Consider the following 19,789-nt stretch of genomic DNA (forward strand, 5'->3'; position numbering starts at 1 on the left):
GTCTTTCAACAGGAGGTCTGTCGGGGGTCTCTCCTGAAGTACTGATGGACGTATGAACTGGACTGATCGGTGGTCTTTCAACAGGAGGTCTGTCGGGGGTCTCTCCTGAAGTACTGATGGACGTATGAACTGGACTGATTGGTGGTCTTTCAAATGGAGGTCTGTCGGGGGTTTCTACTGAAGTACTGATGGACGTATGAACTGGACTGATCGGTGGTCTTTCAACAGGAGGTCTGTCGGGGGTTTCTACTGAAGTACCGATGGACGTATGAACTTAACTGATCGGTGGTCTTTTAACAGGAGGTCTGTCGGCGGGTTCTGAAATGTGGAATGTTTCCATAGAATAAAACATGCACATATATCTTAAGGTGCCGAGTTATAAATATCACTATTAACAACTAACAACCATTAAAGAGAGGACCAATTTGTAAATAATATTTTAACAGTTCCTTATCGATAGACTGACACTGAAATTTAAGTACTTATGTACTTGATACATATAGATTTAACACGTTTATTGGTCTCATATAAAAAAACTCATGCTGAAAGAGGTGCATACAGGAGGTCTGTCGGGGGTCTCTCCTGAAGTACTGATGGACGTATGAACTGGACTGATCGGTGGTCTTTCAACAGGAGGTCTGTCGGGGGTCTCTCCTGAAGTACTGATGGACGTATGAACTGGACTGATTGGTGGTCTTTCAAATGGAGGTCTGTCGGGGGTTTCTACTGAAGTACTGATGGACGTATGAACTGGACTGATCGGTGGTCTTTCAACAGGAGGTCTGTCGGGGGTTTCTACTGAAGTACCGATGGACGTATGAACTTTACTGATCGGTGGTCTTTTAACAGGAGGTCTGTCGGCGGGTTCTGAAATGTGGAATGTTTCCATAGAATAAAACATGCACATATATCTTAAGGTGCCGAGTTATAAATATCACTATTAACAACTAACAACCATTAAAGAGAGGACCAATTTGTAAATAATATTTTAACAGTTCCTTATCGATAGACTGACACTGAAATTTAAGTACTTATGTACTTGATACATATAGATTTAACACGTTTATTGGTCTCATATAAAAAAACTCATGCTGAAAGAGGTGCATGCACACTCCAGTACTAAGATTTTCCGCCCGCAACATTGGAAGATCAATTCCAACAAACAACTAATGCAAGTTGTGTCTTAATCATCCACTAAATCAAAACTGAAATAGTTTATCTGTAAGTATTATCAAATCTTTAGTCTAATGAGAGCAATTGTTGTCCTGAGACCATGTTTGAAATCCAGATTCAAAAGTTAATGGACCTAAGGACCAACAGCCATAAAAATAAAAAGCTGGAGTACGCTAGACAAGTGTTGATGGACACCACAATAACTGAGAAAGCCCTTGACAAACCTTTTCTGTTCACAATGCACTTTACAGTTTTATAATGTACTTTACAGCTATTTGAGGCCTTTCAAGCCAACAGCTAATAACATCAACACATAAAAGAACTTAAAACCATCTTGTCACGCAGCCATTCTTATTTTATGTGTCAAATGTTGAGAATAATGAGGCATACAGAAATACATTAGTAGAAATACGCTATATGATATAAATGAGATATTCAGAAAGAGTAAAAATACACCAAATGCACAAAACAAAAATAAAATTAATTTAAACATACCACAAGATTATCAACTTACAGCTAATTGGCAGTGAGTCTATGCAGGATGCTGATGTTTTTACAGATAAAGCCAATTCAGCTTATCAGAATGCAGGAATTTCCATGAACACAACGAAAATTTAATTATAATGTAATCAAACCATAAAACGGCTAAATCCGACAACTCAAATTGTCTACTAGAGCAATATTCTAGGCATTTTATGATGGTACATCACTCATTGTCTTTAAAAATCTGTTTCAATCAGTTCAAAAAATATAAAAACACAAACTTACCTTTGGCGGCAAATGGAGGACTTAATACGCGGGGAAATCAGCTCCGTACAGCGAGGTCGCAGTTGTCTTCATCATTATTATTGTTGCACGCAGTGTTTTGTGTTAGTAATGTTGCCTTTCGAGTTTCGACACAATTGATTGGATGGTAGTAAGATCGTCTCTGATTGGCTCTAGATACAGGAAGCAAATATGATTGGCTGAGGGGTTAAGCACATCTCTTAATCGTACACGTTTTCGAGCGAGTAAAGTGTGTTTAGCGCATGATGGGTGTGTAACGAAAGTCTTAAAATACCCCAATCTGAGGACTGTCATAAAACTTATGCTACAGACATGTGGGCTCTCACTGATGCCACATATGCAATGTCAATCCGAGGACTGGGGTGCAAGTCCTCTATTTTGAAAACGTCCTCACAACGTTGGTGTTCTACTTTTTCTTGGTCCTCACGATGTCACAAATGCGAGTACACACACACAAACACACACACACACACACACACACACACACACACACACACACACACACACACACACACACACACACACACAAACACACACACACACACACACACACACACACACACATTAAATGAAAACACCCAAATTAGAATCTCTCACAAGCATATTCCATACATTGCTATGGAAGTTCAATGATACATTATATTTTGCACGTGTCCTTGTGCCACACAACGCCATGTCCACTTTGAATGTCTCCTCCGCAAAAATGATGTTTATTACATCACATAGAGACAAGGTGAATTCATGAAAATTCTTTTATACCATTAAGCAGTTAAATTATCATGCTCATCTGAACATGATGGTACTCTCATAATATATAACCACCATTACATCATGTAGACCCGTATTACATCATCTAGACCCACCATTACTTCATGGATACCCACCATTGCATAATATATACCCCACCATTACATCACATATACCCACCATTACATCATGTATACCCACCATAACTTCATGTATACCCGCGACCGCCTCCGTGGTCTTGTGGTAGAGCGTCCGCCCGGAGAGCGGAAGGTCCAGGGTTCGATCCCCGGGCCGCGTCATACAAAAAGACGTTAAAAGATTGTACTTGTTGTTACCCTGTCTGGCGCTCGGCATTAAGGGGCTAAAACAAGGACTGGTCGGCTCGGAGTCAGTATACTGTGTCTGAGTGGGGTATTCATGTTAAACTGCGGCATGGTATCTCAGTGAGCTAGCACTATAAATCGGCATCAGTCCGGACTAGTACAAGCAGCCACACACACACATACACGTGCATGCACGTCGCTATATAAGTGCAATAATCTTGGACGCGACGTTAAACCCAATCTCACCTCACCTCACCTCATGTATACCCACCATTACATCATGTATACCCTCCATTACATCGTGTATACCCACCATAACATCATGTATACCCACGATTACATCATGTATACCCACCATTACATCATATATACCCACGATTACATCATGTATACCCACCATTACATCATATATACCCACGATTACATCATGTATACCCACCACTACATCATATATAGCCCACCATTACATCATGTATACCCACCGTTACATCATATATACCCTACCATTACATCATGTATACCCGATCCACGCATATTGTCAGTTTAACATACACACGTTGACAGTTTAACCTCTACGCATATTGACAGTTTAACCTCCACACATATTGTCAATTTAACATAGACGCATATTGACAGTTTATACAACATGCATAGTACCGGTGTAACCTGCAGTCATAGTGCCAGTGTAACCAGCACTCACAGAGCCAGTGTAACCAGCACTCATAGTGCCAGTGTAACCTGCACTCATAGAATCAGTGTAACCTGCACTCATAGTGCTAGTGTAACCTGCACTCATAGTGCCAGTGTAACCTGCACTCATAGTGTTAGTGTAACCTGCACTCATAGAGCCAGTGTAACCAGCACTCATAGTACCACTGTAACCTGCACTCATAGAGCCAGTGTAACCTGCACTCATAGTGCCAGTGTAACCTGCACTCATAGTGCCACTGTAACCTGCACTGATAGACCCTACCATTACATCATGTATACCCGATCCACACATATTGTCAGTTTAACATACACACGTTGACAGTTTAACCTCTACGCATATTGACAGTTTAACCTCCACACATATTGTCAATTTAACATAGACGCATATTGACAGTTTATACAACATGCATAGTACCGGTGTAACCTGCAGTCATAGTGCCAGTGTAACCAGCACTGATAGAGCCAGTGTAACCTGCACTCATAGTGCTAGTGTAACCTGCACTCACAGTGCCAGTGTAACCTGCACTCATAGTGTTAGTGTAACCTGCACTCATAGAGCCAGTGTAACCAGCACTCATAGTGCCACTGTAACCTGCACTCATAGAGCCAGTGTAACCTGCACTCATAGTGCCAGTGTAACCTGCACTCATAGTGCCACTGTAACCTGCACTGATAGAGCCAGTGTAACATGCACTCATAGTGCCAGTGTAACCTGCACTCATAGTGCCACTGTAACCTGCACTGATAGAGCCAGTGTAACCTGCACTCATAGTGCCAGTGTAACCTGCACTCATAGTGTCAGTGTAACCTGCACTCATAGTGCCAGTGTAACCTTGTCTCATAGTGCAAGTGTAACCTGCACTCATAGTGCCAGTGTAACCTGCACTCATAGTGCCAGTGTAACCTGCACTCATAGAGCCAGTGTAACCAGCACTCATAGTGCCAGTGTAACCAGCACTCACAGAGCCAGTGTAACCTGCACAAATAGTGCCAGTGTAACCTGCACTCATAGTGCCACTGTAACCTGCAGTCATAGTGCCAGTTTAACCAGCACTCACAGAGCCAGTGTAACCTGCACTCATAGTGCCAGTGTAACCAACACTCATTGTTTAAGTGTAACCAGCACTCATAGTGCCAGTGTAACCTGCACTCAGAGTGCCAGTGTAACCAGCACTCACAGAGCCAGTGTAACCTGCACTGATAGAGCCAGTGTAACCAGCACTCACAGAGCCAGTGTAACCTGCACAAATAGTGCCAGTGTAACCTGCACTCATAGTGCCAGTGTAACCTGCAGTCATAGTGCCAGTGTAACCAGCACTCACAGAGCCAGTGTAACCTGCACTCATAGTGCCAGTGTAACCAACACTCATTGTTTAAGTGTAACTTGCACTCATAGTGTCAGTGTAACCTGCACTCACAGTGCCAGTTTAACCAGCACTCACAGAGCAAGTGTAACCAGCACTCAGTCAGTGTAACCTGCACTCATAGAGCCAGTGTAACCTGCACTCACAGAGCCAGTGTAACCTGCACTCACAGTACCAGTGTAACCTGCATTCATAGTACCAGTGTAACCTGCACTCATAGTACCAGTGTAACCTGCACTCATAGTGCCAGTGTAACCTGCAGTCATAGTGCCAGTTTAACCAGCACTCACAGAGCCAGTGTAACCTGCACTCATAGTGCCAGTGTAACCAACACTCATTGTTTAAGTGTAACCAGCACTCATAGTGCCAGTGTAACCTGCACTCAGAGTGCCAGTGTAACCAGCACTCACAGAGCCAGTGTAACCTGCACTGATAGAGCCAGTGTAACCAGCACTCACAGAGCCAGTGTAACCTGCACAAATAGTGCCAGTGTAACCTGCACTCATAGTGCCAGTGTAACCAGCACTCACAGAGCCAGTGTAACCTGCACAAATAGTGCCAGTGTAACCTGCACTCATAGTGCCACTGTAACCTGCACTGATAGACCCTACCATTACATCATGTATACCCGATCCACACATATTGTCAGTTTAACATACACACGTTGACAGTTTAACCTCTACGCATATTGACAGTTTAACCTCCACACATATTGTCAATTTAACATAGACGCATATTGACAGTTTATACAACATGCATAGTACCGGTGTAACCTGCAGTCATAGTGCCAGTGTAACCAGCACTGATAGAGCCAGTGTAACCTGCACTCATAGTGCTAGTGTAACCTGCACTCACAGTGCCAGTGTAACCTGCACTCATAGTGTTAGTGTAACCAGCACTCATAGTGCCACTGTAACCTGCACTCATAGAGCCAGTGTAACCAGCACTCATAGTGCCACTGTAACCTGCACTCATAGAGCCAGTGTAACCTGCACTCATAGTGCCAGTGTAACCTGCACTCATAGTGCCACTGTAACCTGCACTGATAGAGCCAGTGTAACATGCACTCATAGTGCCAGTGTAACCTGCACTCATAGTGCCACTGTAACCTGCACTGATAGAGCCAGTGTAACCTGCACTCATAGTGCCAGTGTAACCTGCACTCATAGTGTCAGTGTAACCTGCACTCATAGTGCCAGTGTAACCTTGTCTCATAGTGCAAGTGTAACCTGCACTCATAGTGCCAGTGTAACCTGCACTCATAGTGCCAGTGTAACCTGCACTCATAGAGCCAGTGTAACCAGCACTCATAGTGCCAGTGTAACCAGCACTCACAGAGCCAGTGTAACCTGCACAAATAGTGCCAGTGTAACCTGCACTCATAGTGCCAGTGTAACCTGCAGTCATAGTGCCAGTTTAACCAGCACTCACAGAGCCAGTGTAACCTGCACTCATAGTGCCAGTGTAACCAACACTCATTGTTTAAGTGTAACCAGCACTCATAGTGCCAGTGTAACCTGCACTCAGAGTGCCAGTGTAACCAGCACTCACAGAGCCAGTGTAACCTGCACTGATAGAGCCAGTGTAACCAGCACTCACAGAGCCAGTGTAACCTGCACAAATAGTGCCAGTGTAACCTGCACTCATAGTGCCAGTGTAACCTGCAGTCATAGTGCCAGTGTAACCAGCACTCACAGAGCCAGTGTAACCTGCACTCATAGTGCCAGTGTAACCAACACTCATTGTTTAAGTGTAACTTGCACTCATAGTGTCAGTGTAACCTGCACTCACAGTGCCAGTTTAACCAGCACTCACAGAGCAAGTGTAACCAGCACTCAGTCAGTGTAACCTGCACTCATAGAGCCAGTGTAACCTGCACTCACAGAGCCAGTGTAACCTGCACTCACAGTACCAGTGTAACCTGCATTCATAGTACCAGTGTAACCTGCACTCATAGTACCAGTGTAACCTGCACTCACAGAGACAGTGTAACCTGCACTCATAGTGCCTATGTAACCTGCACTCACACAGCCATTGTAACATGCACTCATAGAGCCAGTGTAACCAGCACTCATATTGCCAGTGTAACCTGCACTCACAGAGCCAGTGTTACCTGCACTCATAGTACCAGTGTAACTTGCACTAACAGAGCCAGTGTAATATGCACTTATGGTGCCAGTGTAACCGGCACTCATAGTGCCAGCGTAACCTGCACTCATAGTGCCAGTGTAACATGCACTCATAGTGCCAGTGAAACATGCACTCAGAGTGCCAGTGTAACATGCACTCATAGAGCCATTGTAACATGCACTCATAGTGCCAGTGTAACATGCACTCATAGAGCCAGTGTAACATGCGCTCATAGAGCCAGTGTAACATGCACTTATAGTGGCAGTGTAACCTGCACTCATAGTGCCAGTGTAACATGCACTCATAGAGCCAGTGTAACCTGCAGTCATAGTGTCAGTGTAACCAGCACTCATAGTGCCAGTGTAACCTGCACTTATACTTAGTGGCAGTGTAACATGCACTCAGAGTGCCAGTGTAACACGCACTCATAGAGCCAGAGCAACATGCACTCATAGTGCCAGTGTAACATCCACTCATAGAGCCAGTGTAACATGCACTTACAGTGCCAATGTAACCTGCACTCATAGTGCCAGTGTAACCTGCACTCACAAAGCCAGTGTAACCAGCACTCATAGTGCCAGTTTAACATGCACTCATAGTGCCAGTGTAACCAGCACTCAGAGTACCAGTGTAACCTGCACTCACAGAGCCAGTGTAACCAGCACTCATAGAGCCATTGTAACATGCGCTCATAGTGCCAGTGTAACCTGCACTCATAGTACCAGTGTAACCTGCACTCTTATTGATAGTGTACCTACACTAATAGTTCCAGCTTGACCCGTACAGATTCGAGACGTCATCAGTTACCTATTCTACAATTCCCTCTCTTGTACTTTTGTGTTTCAAGCTGTGAAAATGCTAAGAATGAGAAGAGGAAGGGGTACTTAGGTTGGGAGGAATACTTCATGGCCGTCGCTAGTCTCTCTTCACAGAGAAGCAAAGACCCCAAAACACAGGTAAGGTAAGGTCCATATTGATGAAAACGTCCCATTTCACCTCCAGCTACAATATTTGGAGAGGCTCTATTAAGATGAGGTATAAGCTTACAAAATCTGTCATGTGTATTTAATGCCTCGTGTGAGGATGAACGCCCTAAGTTTCCATAATGGAGCAAAGCTTTTACAGGCGGTAAGTTTTAAATTCTAACATCATCAGAACTTTCTATGAACCAGAACTCTAAACATGTACAGGCTACTACATCAATCCTATGTTACATCTTGTGTAACATCTTGTGTTACATCTCATGTTACATCTTGTGTTACATCTCATGTTACATCTTGTATTACATCTTGTGTTACATCTCATGTTACATCTTGTATTACATCTTGTTTTACATCTTGTGTGACATCTTGTGTTACATCTTGTATTACATCTTGTGTTACATCTTGTATTACATCTTGTGTAACATCTTGTGTTACATCTCATGTTACATCTTGTATTACATCTTGTGTAACATCTTGTGTAACATCTCATGTTACATCTTGTATTACATCTTGTGTAACATCTTGTGTAACATCTTGTGTTACATCTTGTGTTGGGCGGTCGGGTAGCCTAGTGGTTAAAGCGTTCGTTCGTCACGCCGAAGACCCAGGTTCGATTCCCGACAAGGTTACAATGTGTGAAGCCCATTTCTGGTGACCCCCGCCGTGATATTGCTGGAATATTGCTAAAAGCGGCATAAAACCATACTCACTCATTCACATTTTGTTTTACATCCTGTGTTACATTTTGTGTTGCATCGTGTGTTACATCTCATGTTACATCTTGTGTTACATCTTGTGTTACATCTCATGTTACATCTCATGTTACATCTCATGTTACATCTTGTGTTACATCTCATGTTACATCTTGTGTTACATCTCATGTTACATCTCATGTTACATCTTGTACTACATCTCATGTTACATCTCATGTTACATCTCATGTTACATCTTGTACTACATCTCATGTTACATCTCATGTTACATCTCATGTTACATCTTGTGTTACATCTCATGTTACATCTTGTGTTACATCTCATGTTACATCTCATGTTACATCTCATGTTACATCTTGTGTTACATCTTGTGTTACATCTCATGTTACATCTTGTGTTACATCTTGTGTTACATCTCATGTTACATCTCATGTTACATCTTGTGTTACATCTTGTGTTACATCTCATGTTACATCTTGTGTTACATCTTGTGTTACATCTCATGTTACATCTCATGTTACATCTCATGTTACATCTTGTGTTACATCTCATGTTACATCTTGTGTTACATCTCATGTTACATCTTGTGTTACATCTTGTGTTACATCTCATGTTACATCTCATCTTACATCTCATGTTACATCTCATGTTACATCTTGTGTTACATCTTATGTTACATCTCATGTTACATTTTGTGTTACATCTCATGTTACATTTTGTGTTGCACCTTGTGTTACATCTCATGTTACATCTTGTATTACATCTTGTGTTACATCTCATGTTACATCTTGTGTTACATCTTGTGTTACATCTCATGTTACATCTCATGTTACATCTTGTGTTACATCTCATGTTACATCTTGTGTTACATCTCGTGTTACATCTTCTATTACATTTTGTGTTACATCTCATGTTACATCTTGTGTTACATCTTGTGTTACATCTCATGTTACATCTTGTATTACATCTTGTGTTACATCTCATGTTACATCTCATGTTACATCTTGTGTTACATCTCATGTTACATCTTGTGTTACATCTCATGTTACATCTTGTGTTACATCTCATGTTACATCTTGTATTACATTTTGTGTTACATCTTGTATTACATCTTGTGTTACATCTCATGTTACATCTTGTATTACATCTCATGTTACATCTTGTGTTACATCTTGTGTAACATCTTGTGTTACATCTTGTATTACATCTTGTGTTACATCTCATGTTACATCTTGTATTACATTTTGTTTTACATCTTGTATTACATCTTATGTTACATCTCATGTTACATTTTGTGTTACATCTCATGTTACATTTTGTGTTGCACCTTGTGTTACATCTCATGTTACATCTTGTATTACATCTCATGTTACATCTTGTGTTACATCTCATGTTACATCTTGTGTTACATCTCATGTTACATCTTGTATTACATTTTGTGTTACATCTTGTATTACATCTTGTGTTACATCTCATGTTACATCTTGTATTACATCTCATGTTACATCTTGTGTTACATCTTGTGTAACATCTTGTGTTACATCTTGTATTACATCTTGTGTTACATCTCATGTTACATCTTGTATTACATTTTGTTTTACATCTTGTGTTACATCTTGTGTTACATCTTGTGTTACATCTTGTATTACATCTCATGTTACATCTCATGTTACATCTTGTATTACATCTTGTGTTACATCTCATGTTACATCTCATGTTACATCTTGTATTACATCTTGTGTTACATCTCATGTTACATCTTGTATTACATCTTGTGTTACATCTCATGTTACATCTTCTGTTACATCTTGTGTTACATCTCATGTTACATCTCATGTTACATCTTGTGTTACATCTTGTGTTACATCTCATGTTACATCTTGTATTACATCTTGTGTTACATCTCATGTTACATCTCATGTTACATCTTGTATTACATCTTGTGTTACATCTCATGTTACATCTTGTGTTACATCTTGTGTTACATCTCATGTTACATCTCATGTTACATCTTGTATTACATCTTGTGTTACATCTCATGTTACATCTTGTGTTACATCTCATGTTACATCTGATGTTACATCTCATGTTACATCTCATGTTACATCTTGTGTTACATCTCGTGTTACATCTCATGTTACATCTCATGTTACATCTTGTGTTACATCTCATGTTACATCTTGTGTTACATCTCATGTTACATCTCATGTTACATCTCATGTTACATCTCATGTTACATCTTGTGTTACATCTCATGTTACATCTTGTGTTACATCTCATGTTACATCTCATGTTACATCTCATGTTACATCTTGTGTTACATCTCATGTTACATCTTGTGTTACATCTCGTGTTACATCTAATGTTACATCTTGTGTTACATCTCATGTTACATCTCGTGTTACATCTCATGTTACATCTCATGTTACATCTTGTGTTACATCTCATGTTACATCTTGTGTTACATCTCATGTTACATCTCATGTTACATCTCATGTTACATCTCGTGTTACATCTCATGTTACATCGTGTGTTACATCTCATGTTACATCTTGTGTTACATCTCGTGTTACATCTTGTATTACATCTTATGTTACATCTTGTGTTACATCTTGTGTAACATCTTGTGTTACATCTTGTATTACATCTTGTGTTACATCTCATGTTACATCTTGTATTACATTTTGTGTTACATCTTGTATTACATCTTGTGTTACATCTCATGTTACATCTTGTATTACATCTCATGTTACATCTCATGTTACATCTTGTATTACATCTTGTGTTACATCTCATGTTACATCTTGTGTTACATCTCATGTTACATCTTGTATTACATCTTGTATTACATCTCATGTTACATCTTGTATTACATCTTGTGTTACATCTCATGTTACATCTCATGTTACATCTTGTGTTACATCTTGTGTTAGATCTCATGTTACATCTCATGTTACATCTCATGTTACATCTTGTGTTACATCTTGTGTTACATCTCATGTTACATCTTGTATTACATCTTGTGTTACATCTCATGTTACATCTTGTATTACATCTTGTGTTACATCTCATGTTACATCTTGTGTTACATCTTGTGTTACATCTCATGTTACATCTCATGTTACATCTTGTATTACATCTTGTGTTACATCTCATGTTACATCTCATGTTACATCTCATGTTACATCTTGTGTTACATCTCATGTTACATCTTGTGTTACATCTCGTGTTACATCTTGTGTTACATCTCATGTTACATCTTGTATTACATTTTGTGTTACATCTTGTATTACATCTTGTGTTACATCTCATGTTACATCTTGTATTACATCTCATGTTACATCTTGTGTTACATCTTGTGTAACATCTTGTGTTACATCTTGTATAACATCTTGTGTTACATCTCATGTTACATCTTGTATTACATTTTGTGTTACATCTTGTATTACATCTTGTGTTACATCTCATGTTACATCTTGTATTACATCTCATGTTACATCTTGTATTACATCTCATGTTACATCTTGTATTACATCTTGTGTTACATATCATGTTACATCTTGTGTTACATCTCATGTTACATCTTGTATTACATCTTGTGTTACGTGTCATGTTACATCTTGTATTACATCTTGTGTTACATCTCATGTTACATCTTGTGTTACATCTTGTGTTACATCTCATGTTACATCTCATGTTACATCTTGTGTTACATCTTGTGTTGCATCTCATGTTACATCTTGTATTACATCTTGTGTTACATCTCATGTTACATCTCATGTTACATCTTGTATTACATCTTGTGTTACATCTCATGTTACATCTTGTATTACATCTTGTGTTACATCTCATGTTACATCTTGTATTACATCTTGTGTTACATCTCATGTTACATCTTGTATTACATCTTGTGTTACATCTCATGTTACATCTTGTATTACATCTCATGTTACATCTTGTGTTACATCTTGTGTAACATCTTGTGTTACATCTTGTATTACATCTTGTCTTACAGCTTATGTTACATCTTGTGTTACATCTTATGTTACGACTTGTCTTACAGCTTATGTTACATCTTGTATTATATCTTGTTTTACATCTCATGTTACATCTTGTATTACATCTTGTCTGACATCTTGTGTTACATCTTGTGTTACATCTTGTCTGACATCTTGTCTTACATCTTGTCTTACATCTTATGTTATATCTTGTTTTACATCTTGTGTTACAGGTCGGAGCTTGTATTGTGAACAAAGATAAGAGGATCGTCGGTACCGGTTACAACGGAATGCCCAATAACTGCGGTAATGACGAACTACCGTGGGGCAAGGAAGACGGTTGGGACAAGAATAAGAAACGTTATGGTATGATATTTACTATCAGAATAGTCTCCATTAAAGGTCAATGTCATTTAAGCATACTTGATATCATTATTCTCTAAATAACAAATTCATATGAATGCTAACTTTCTTCATGTACTCAATGACAAAATATGATATTTGGAAACAGAGTATTTTTATTCATTAAGTCCACATAAACACAGTGAGTGAGTGAACAACGAGCCACGCTATCAGGGCATGCAATGGTGGGGATTTTATGACATGGTGGGCAGTGAGTAGTAGGATTAAGGAGAAAGTGAATTATTGTGAGAAGAAAACAGTTCGAGCCACTTCTTGTTATGAAAGTATTTATTTCCAGTCTGCCACGCTGAGCTGAACGCCATAATGAACAAGTATTCTGCTAACTTGAACGGCTGCACGATCTTCGTGACTCTGTTCCCATGTAACCACTGCTCCCAGATGATCATTCAGTCTGGAATCCGTAAGGTTGTCTACTTGTCAGATGAGAACAAGAAAAAGGTCGATGTGAAAGCATCAAAGAGACTTCTGGGCATGGCTGGTGTCGAACACAGGTCAGTGATTGTTGTAGAGCATATTTACTTTCTGCTTGTACTTGAGTTGAGTTTGAGTCAAGCAGCCTAACTGTCCTGATGAAACGCTACTATGACAAAAAATCATTGCATACGAATATTTGAATACCGTAATAACAATTTCATCATTGACAGCTGCAATGTGCATCTAGAATGTAAACATATGTATTTCAGACCATATCGAGGAAAGAGGGACCCAATCAAGATACAGTTTGCTCGAGGTCCCACTGATGATGGTGGAAAGATGGACCCAATCAAGGAACAGCTGCCTCCAGGTCCCACTGATGTTCGTGGAAAGATGGACCCAGTCCTGCTACAGTTTCCTCCAGGCTCCACTGATGTTCGTGGAAAGATGGACCCAGTCCTGCTACAGTTTCCTCCAGGCTCCACTGATGTTCGTGGAAAGATGGACCCAGTCCTGCTACAGTTTCCTCCAGGCTCCACTGATGTTCGTGGACAGATGGACCTAATCACGCTTCATTGTCCTCCAGGCTCCACTGATGTTCGTGGAAAGATGGAACCAATCAAGGTACAGTTGCCTCCAGGTCCCACTGATTGTCAGAGATGGAATGGTTACCTGAACTCAAATCTCATCAAAAAGTGTTTCTTTCATCTGGTTAATGAGGGGAACATGTTTACATAACACTGATTTCCAAATCAACAGTACATTGTTTAACGATGAATTTGTAGTCCGAGATTCATGATAAGCAAAGTATTTTGGAATGAATTTGTATGTGAACTGCTGTCTTAGATTCATGGGCCACTCACTGCTCAAATTCTTCAAGTTTGTAAAAGACATAACACCTCTTGCTTCACCGTGCACAGATTTTACTGATTTCCAGCATCCATCCTCCCCGAGAAGGTGGTAATCCTCCCAATATACTTTTAAACCAAAGAGGCCCACTTTAGGTGATCTCTTTTGATAATGCCACTTTCATGTTTCCGGGAGATTTTTTTTTTCAATTTATTCATGGCAGTATTTGGGTGGAGGTTGTTTTATCTATACGCTTTTACTTATACTTTTACTTATACTTTTACTTATACTTATACTATCTCAGCGAAAACCAGCTGCCCTATAACTCTCGTGCGTGATGATGTTGGTCCAAACCCTCCACTATAAATCAGTTAAGCATGACACAAAAGAAAATATGGAACTTCATAATAATTATAAATAGACACTCGCCTTTTGATTGGTTTAAATTGTGTCGTTTAACTTTATTTGGGAGAATTTAATTTGATATATTTGTAATAATTACACATATCTGCTTAAAGTAGAAAAGAGTAGGGTCCATTGTACGGTTCCGACCATGTATTACACACGTGTTTATAAATCACTACCAGATGCTGTGATACTGTTCTGCACAAAGGGAAAGTTGAAAATGGAAGTCCTTTCTCTTTTCAAACAGTTTTGTGGATAGTTCTTTTCACCCTGAATCTTCCTGCATAGATGCAAATGTGAAACATATATGTCTTCTTTCGGGTAGACATGTGATAGAGATGTTGCCTTTTCATTTACATAACATGCCTTTTGCTGTCTATGTAATCGTTGTCCTTCCATAGTTGACTTAACATGTAATTGTTACACTTCTTTTGTGTGATATGCTTGCATTGTATTCACTCTCTTGCCCTTGGTATTTTATGCTTGAAAAATAAATAAACAGAATAAAATAGGCTTTCTTGTTCTGGTGTACTAGCATGTTGATAGGGTATTTGAGTTAGAATTTAACACCGAAACGGCATTAACAGAGGCATATGCGGTGGCTAAAAGATGGGTCCATCCAAATAAACAAAATGAATCCGGCGGTCTTGAAAACTGTCTGTCTGTTCATGAACATATGGCCTACCTCTGGCTGAATGTACTTGATGTACGTCTGTTTACGTGCAAACTCTTTGCCCAAAGGGTAAATATACCCACCTGTGCAAAAGGTAAAAAGTGGTTGTGTTTTATGCACTGGTATACTTGGGGTAGTTCATTATAATATCAATACATTTAGCTGATTTGAGTCCAGACAATGGACAGGTTTGAACGTTGTGCCCGGAGAAGGAAGGTTGGTTAGCTGGTTGGTTAGTGGGTTGGCTGGCTGGCCGCCTACGATGACACACAGTCAACCAGTAGCGGCATGATGACACACAGTCAACCCGTAGCGGCACGATGACACACAGTTAACCAGTAGCGTCATGATGACACACAGTCAACCAGAAGCGGCACGATGACACACAATCAACCTGTAGCGGCACGATGACACACAGTCAACCAGAAGCGGCACGATGACACACAATCAACCAGTAGCGGCACGATGACACACAGTCAACCAGTAGCGGCACGATGACACACAGTCAACCAGTAGCGGCACGATGACACACAGTCAACCAGTAGCGGCACGATGACACACAATCAACCAGTTGGAGCACGATGACACAGTCAACCAGTAGCGGCACGATGACACACAGTCAACCAGTAGCGCCACGATGACACACAATCAACCAGTCGGGGCACGATGACACACAATCAACCAGTTGGGGCACGATGACACAGTCAACCAGTAGCGGCACGATGACACACAATCAACCAGTAGCGGCACGATGACACACAGTCAACCAGTAGCGGCACGATGACACAGTCAACCAGTAGCGGCACGATGACACACAGTCAACCAGTAGCGGCACGATGACACACAGTCAACCAGTAGCGCCACGATGACACACAATCAACCAGTAGCGGCACGATGACACACAATCAACCAGTAGCGGCACGATGACACACAATCAACCAGTAGCGGCACGATGACACACAATCAACCAGTAGCGCCACGATGACACGCAATCAACCAGTAGCGGCACGATGACACACAGTGAACCAGTAGCGGCGTGATGACACACAGTGAACCAGTAGCACCACGATGACACACAATCAACCAGTAGCAGCACGATGACACACAATCAACCAGTAGCGGCACGATGACACACAGTCAACCAGTAGCGGCACGATGACACAGTCAACCAGTAGCGGCACGATGACACACAGTCAACCAGTAGCGGCACGATGACACACAGTCAACCAGTAGCGCCACGATGACACACAATCAACCAGTAGCGGCACGATGGCACACAATCAACCAGTAGCGGCACGATGACACACAATCAACCAGTAGCGGCACGATGACACACAATCAACCAGTAGCGCCACGATGACACACAATCAACCAGTAGCGGCACGATGACACACAATCAACCAGTTGGGGCAAGATGACACACAATCAACCAGTAGCGGCACGATGACACACAATCAACCAGTTTGGGCACGATGACACAGTCAACCAGTAGCGGCACGATGACACAGTCAACCAGTAGCGGCACGATGACACACAATCAACCGGGACACACAGTCACCAGCCAATCCGCACTAGGCGGCTCATATGACAAAGAGTGTGGACTGGGGCCTATTCCACGAACTCCACACAGGGGACACAGATATGCATCTTGGGAACCAGAGCCGGGCGTTTGTCACACCTGCCACTCATTTGAAGCGACCTTCAAATTTCTAAGAAAATAAACACTGTCAGTGCTTTTCGGTTGGAAATCCAAACCGTAAGTTAAACTGTAACATAGGGTCGGGTCTGTATTAACGGTATTGAACAAGCTGTATAACATTTGTAATCGTTTGGTTAAACTTTTATTTTGCCTGGCAGTTTAGAATATTATTTTAAACTTAAATGCTAAATTATATCAAATACTTTTGAGTTAATAACTGTTTACGCTGTTAATAATAAGGTTAATGAAGTAGTATATCAAACACATTTTTTTCTATTTCTGACATTACTTAGTAAAGCATTTTCCTCTACTAGTGCCACTGCAACGTTACAATAATTAGAATATATTACTTCCATTTTGTTTGCATTCAGTTTCCTGTGATGTGTCCTGATCATGTTGTTTGTTTGTTGTTAAACGCACTTAGCAATATTCCAACCATTTGACGGCGGTCTGAAACATAATCGAGTCTGGAGCAGACAATCCAGTGACCGACATCATGAGCATCAATCGACGCAATTGGGAAACAATGACATGCATCAACCAAGTCAGCGGGCCTGACCACCCGATCCCGTTATTCGCCTCTTACGACAAGCATAGTCGCCTCTTACGAAAAGCATAGGTTGCTGAAGACCTGTTCTAACCCCCTTACTATGTCAAATTCCGAAAAGAGATGAAACATTTTTTCTAAGGATCAGCATCATTGACCAGATAAATCTGAACGCTTTGATATTAACCAGTGGTGGATGGAACGTTCTGAACCCAGCTATGAAGGATGTAAAGTCCACCATCAACAGTGTGCAATGTATTAAGAACAACAGTTCCCATGCTACATGCTGCATTCGAAGCAAATGTACACCCAGGCAGCATATTTCTGCAGGCACCAAAGTGACTATGTATTGTGTTGAAAATAACTCGACGTGCAAGTATCTTCAGCTGAAATGGCCAACAGTCATCGGTGCGGACAAAGTGGCACACTGTTCCGTGAAGATCCGGGGTAGAACAGGTCTTCAGCAACCCATGCTTGCCGTAAGAGGCGACAATGCTTGTCATAAGAGGCGACTTACGGGATCGGGTGGTCAGACTCGCTAACTTGGTTGATGCATGTCATCGAATCCTAGTTGCGTGGATCCATGTTCATGTCAATCACTGGATTGTCTGGTCCAGACTCGATTTTTTACAGACCGCCGTCATATAGCTGGAATATTGCAGAGTGCGGTGTTAAACAACAAACAAACCAATCCTATCACGTTAAGAGTGAGTGAGTGAATGGGTGAGTGAGTATTCCAGCAATATCACGGCGGGGGACACCAGAAATGGGCTTCACACATTGTACTCATGTCGGGAATCGAACCCGGGTCTTCGGCGTGACGAGCGAACGCTTTAACCACTAGGCTACCCGACCGCCCCTCTATCACGTTAAGAGGTGGGCCGTTGAGATCATGGGGGAAGAGAGAACCTCGAGGACGAACAAGTTCAGGAAGTTCCAACAAACGAAAATATTGATAAGATTTATATTATTATGAATCGTCGCCTGACATGACCAATACATTACGCATCTCTCGTGAGAGACTTGACATCATCTGAGGAATGAACAAGGTGTAACCAGTAAAAATCGTCATTACTAATTCTCTCTCCTCAGCAAAAGTCGCCAGCCGCTTTTGATGCGGTAGACCAAATCATACTACTAAAGTGGTTCAACGCCGTGATATGACTTGAATAATGTTAAAAGCGGCGTTAAACCCAACTCACTCACTGACTCTAAAGCGGTTGACAACGTGTTTTGGTACCTTGGGTACAGCCTCAGTGTGGCTGGAGTTTTACTTGCATGTTCGATCCCAGTGTGACAGTTGGCAAGTCTATTTCCGAACCGATCCAGTTGCCCTACGGAGTCCCGCAAGGATCTGTATTGGGGCCACTCCTTTTCATCATGTACATGGTACCACTTGGGGACATCTCCCGACGCCACAGCATCTCTTTCCACGGCTTGGCTGTTGAAACTGCTGCCAGACCCGATTATATAACGACAGTAACTAGAATGTGATTTAAACTCAAAAACATGTTTCCTCCTTTTTTGGATACATTTGTTTAAGTTGTTACTGTAAATGTGTTTGCTAATACGAAAAACAATCATGTAAATATTAGCCTGTAAGATAATGGTTCCATGCAGAAATATTCATTAGCTGTAGATTTGGGGCGGGAAACAAACGCTTCTTGTTTTAAACTTAGTCCAAATTGTTTCCATGGAAACACAGCAAATAAACAAGTGCAAAAGTGAGCGTGGCTCACTAATACCCCCGACCCGCCTAGTGTGTCAGTTGTTACAAATTAAATAGCTAGGATAGGGTTAACTTAGGGTTTGAAAAATTCATAAAAATTGGAAAAGTAATAAAAACAATTT

The 19,789-nt window shown here is 41.1% G+C and overlaps 1 protein-coding gene across 2 annotated transcripts in view; it reads left to right on the plus strand.

The window, feature by feature from the left end:
• The window catches only part of LOC125374038 (deoxycytidylate deaminase-like), a 28,564-nt gene extending 13,036 nt beyond the window's left edge, over positions 1 to 15,528 (plus strand). For both annotated transcript variants that reach the window (XM_048384735.1, XM_048384736.1), the window contains exons 2-5: positions 8,082 to 8,190; positions 13,162 to 13,294; positions 13,629 to 13,842; positions 14,035 to 15,528. In XM_048384735.1, the coding sequence (XP_048240692.1) occupies positions 8,082 to 8,190; positions 13,162 to 13,294; positions 13,629 to 13,842; positions 14,035 to 14,503 (925 nt within the window). In that variant the 3' untranslated portion in view covers positions 14,504 to 15,528. The remainder of the gene's footprint in view (positions 1 to 8,081; positions 8,191 to 13,161; positions 13,295 to 13,628; positions 13,843 to 14,034) is intronic.
• Positions 15,529 to 19,789: the final 4,261 nt, after the last annotated feature.

This window comes from Haliotis rufescens, unplaced genomic scaffold (assembly GCF_023055435.1).
Source record: "Haliotis rufescens isolate VD_foot unplaced genomic scaffold, xgHalRufe1.0.p SCAF_50, whole genome shotgun sequence".
Taxonomy (NCBI): domain Eukaryota; kingdom Metazoa; phylum Mollusca; class Gastropoda; order Lepetellida; family Haliotidae; genus Haliotis; species Haliotis rufescens.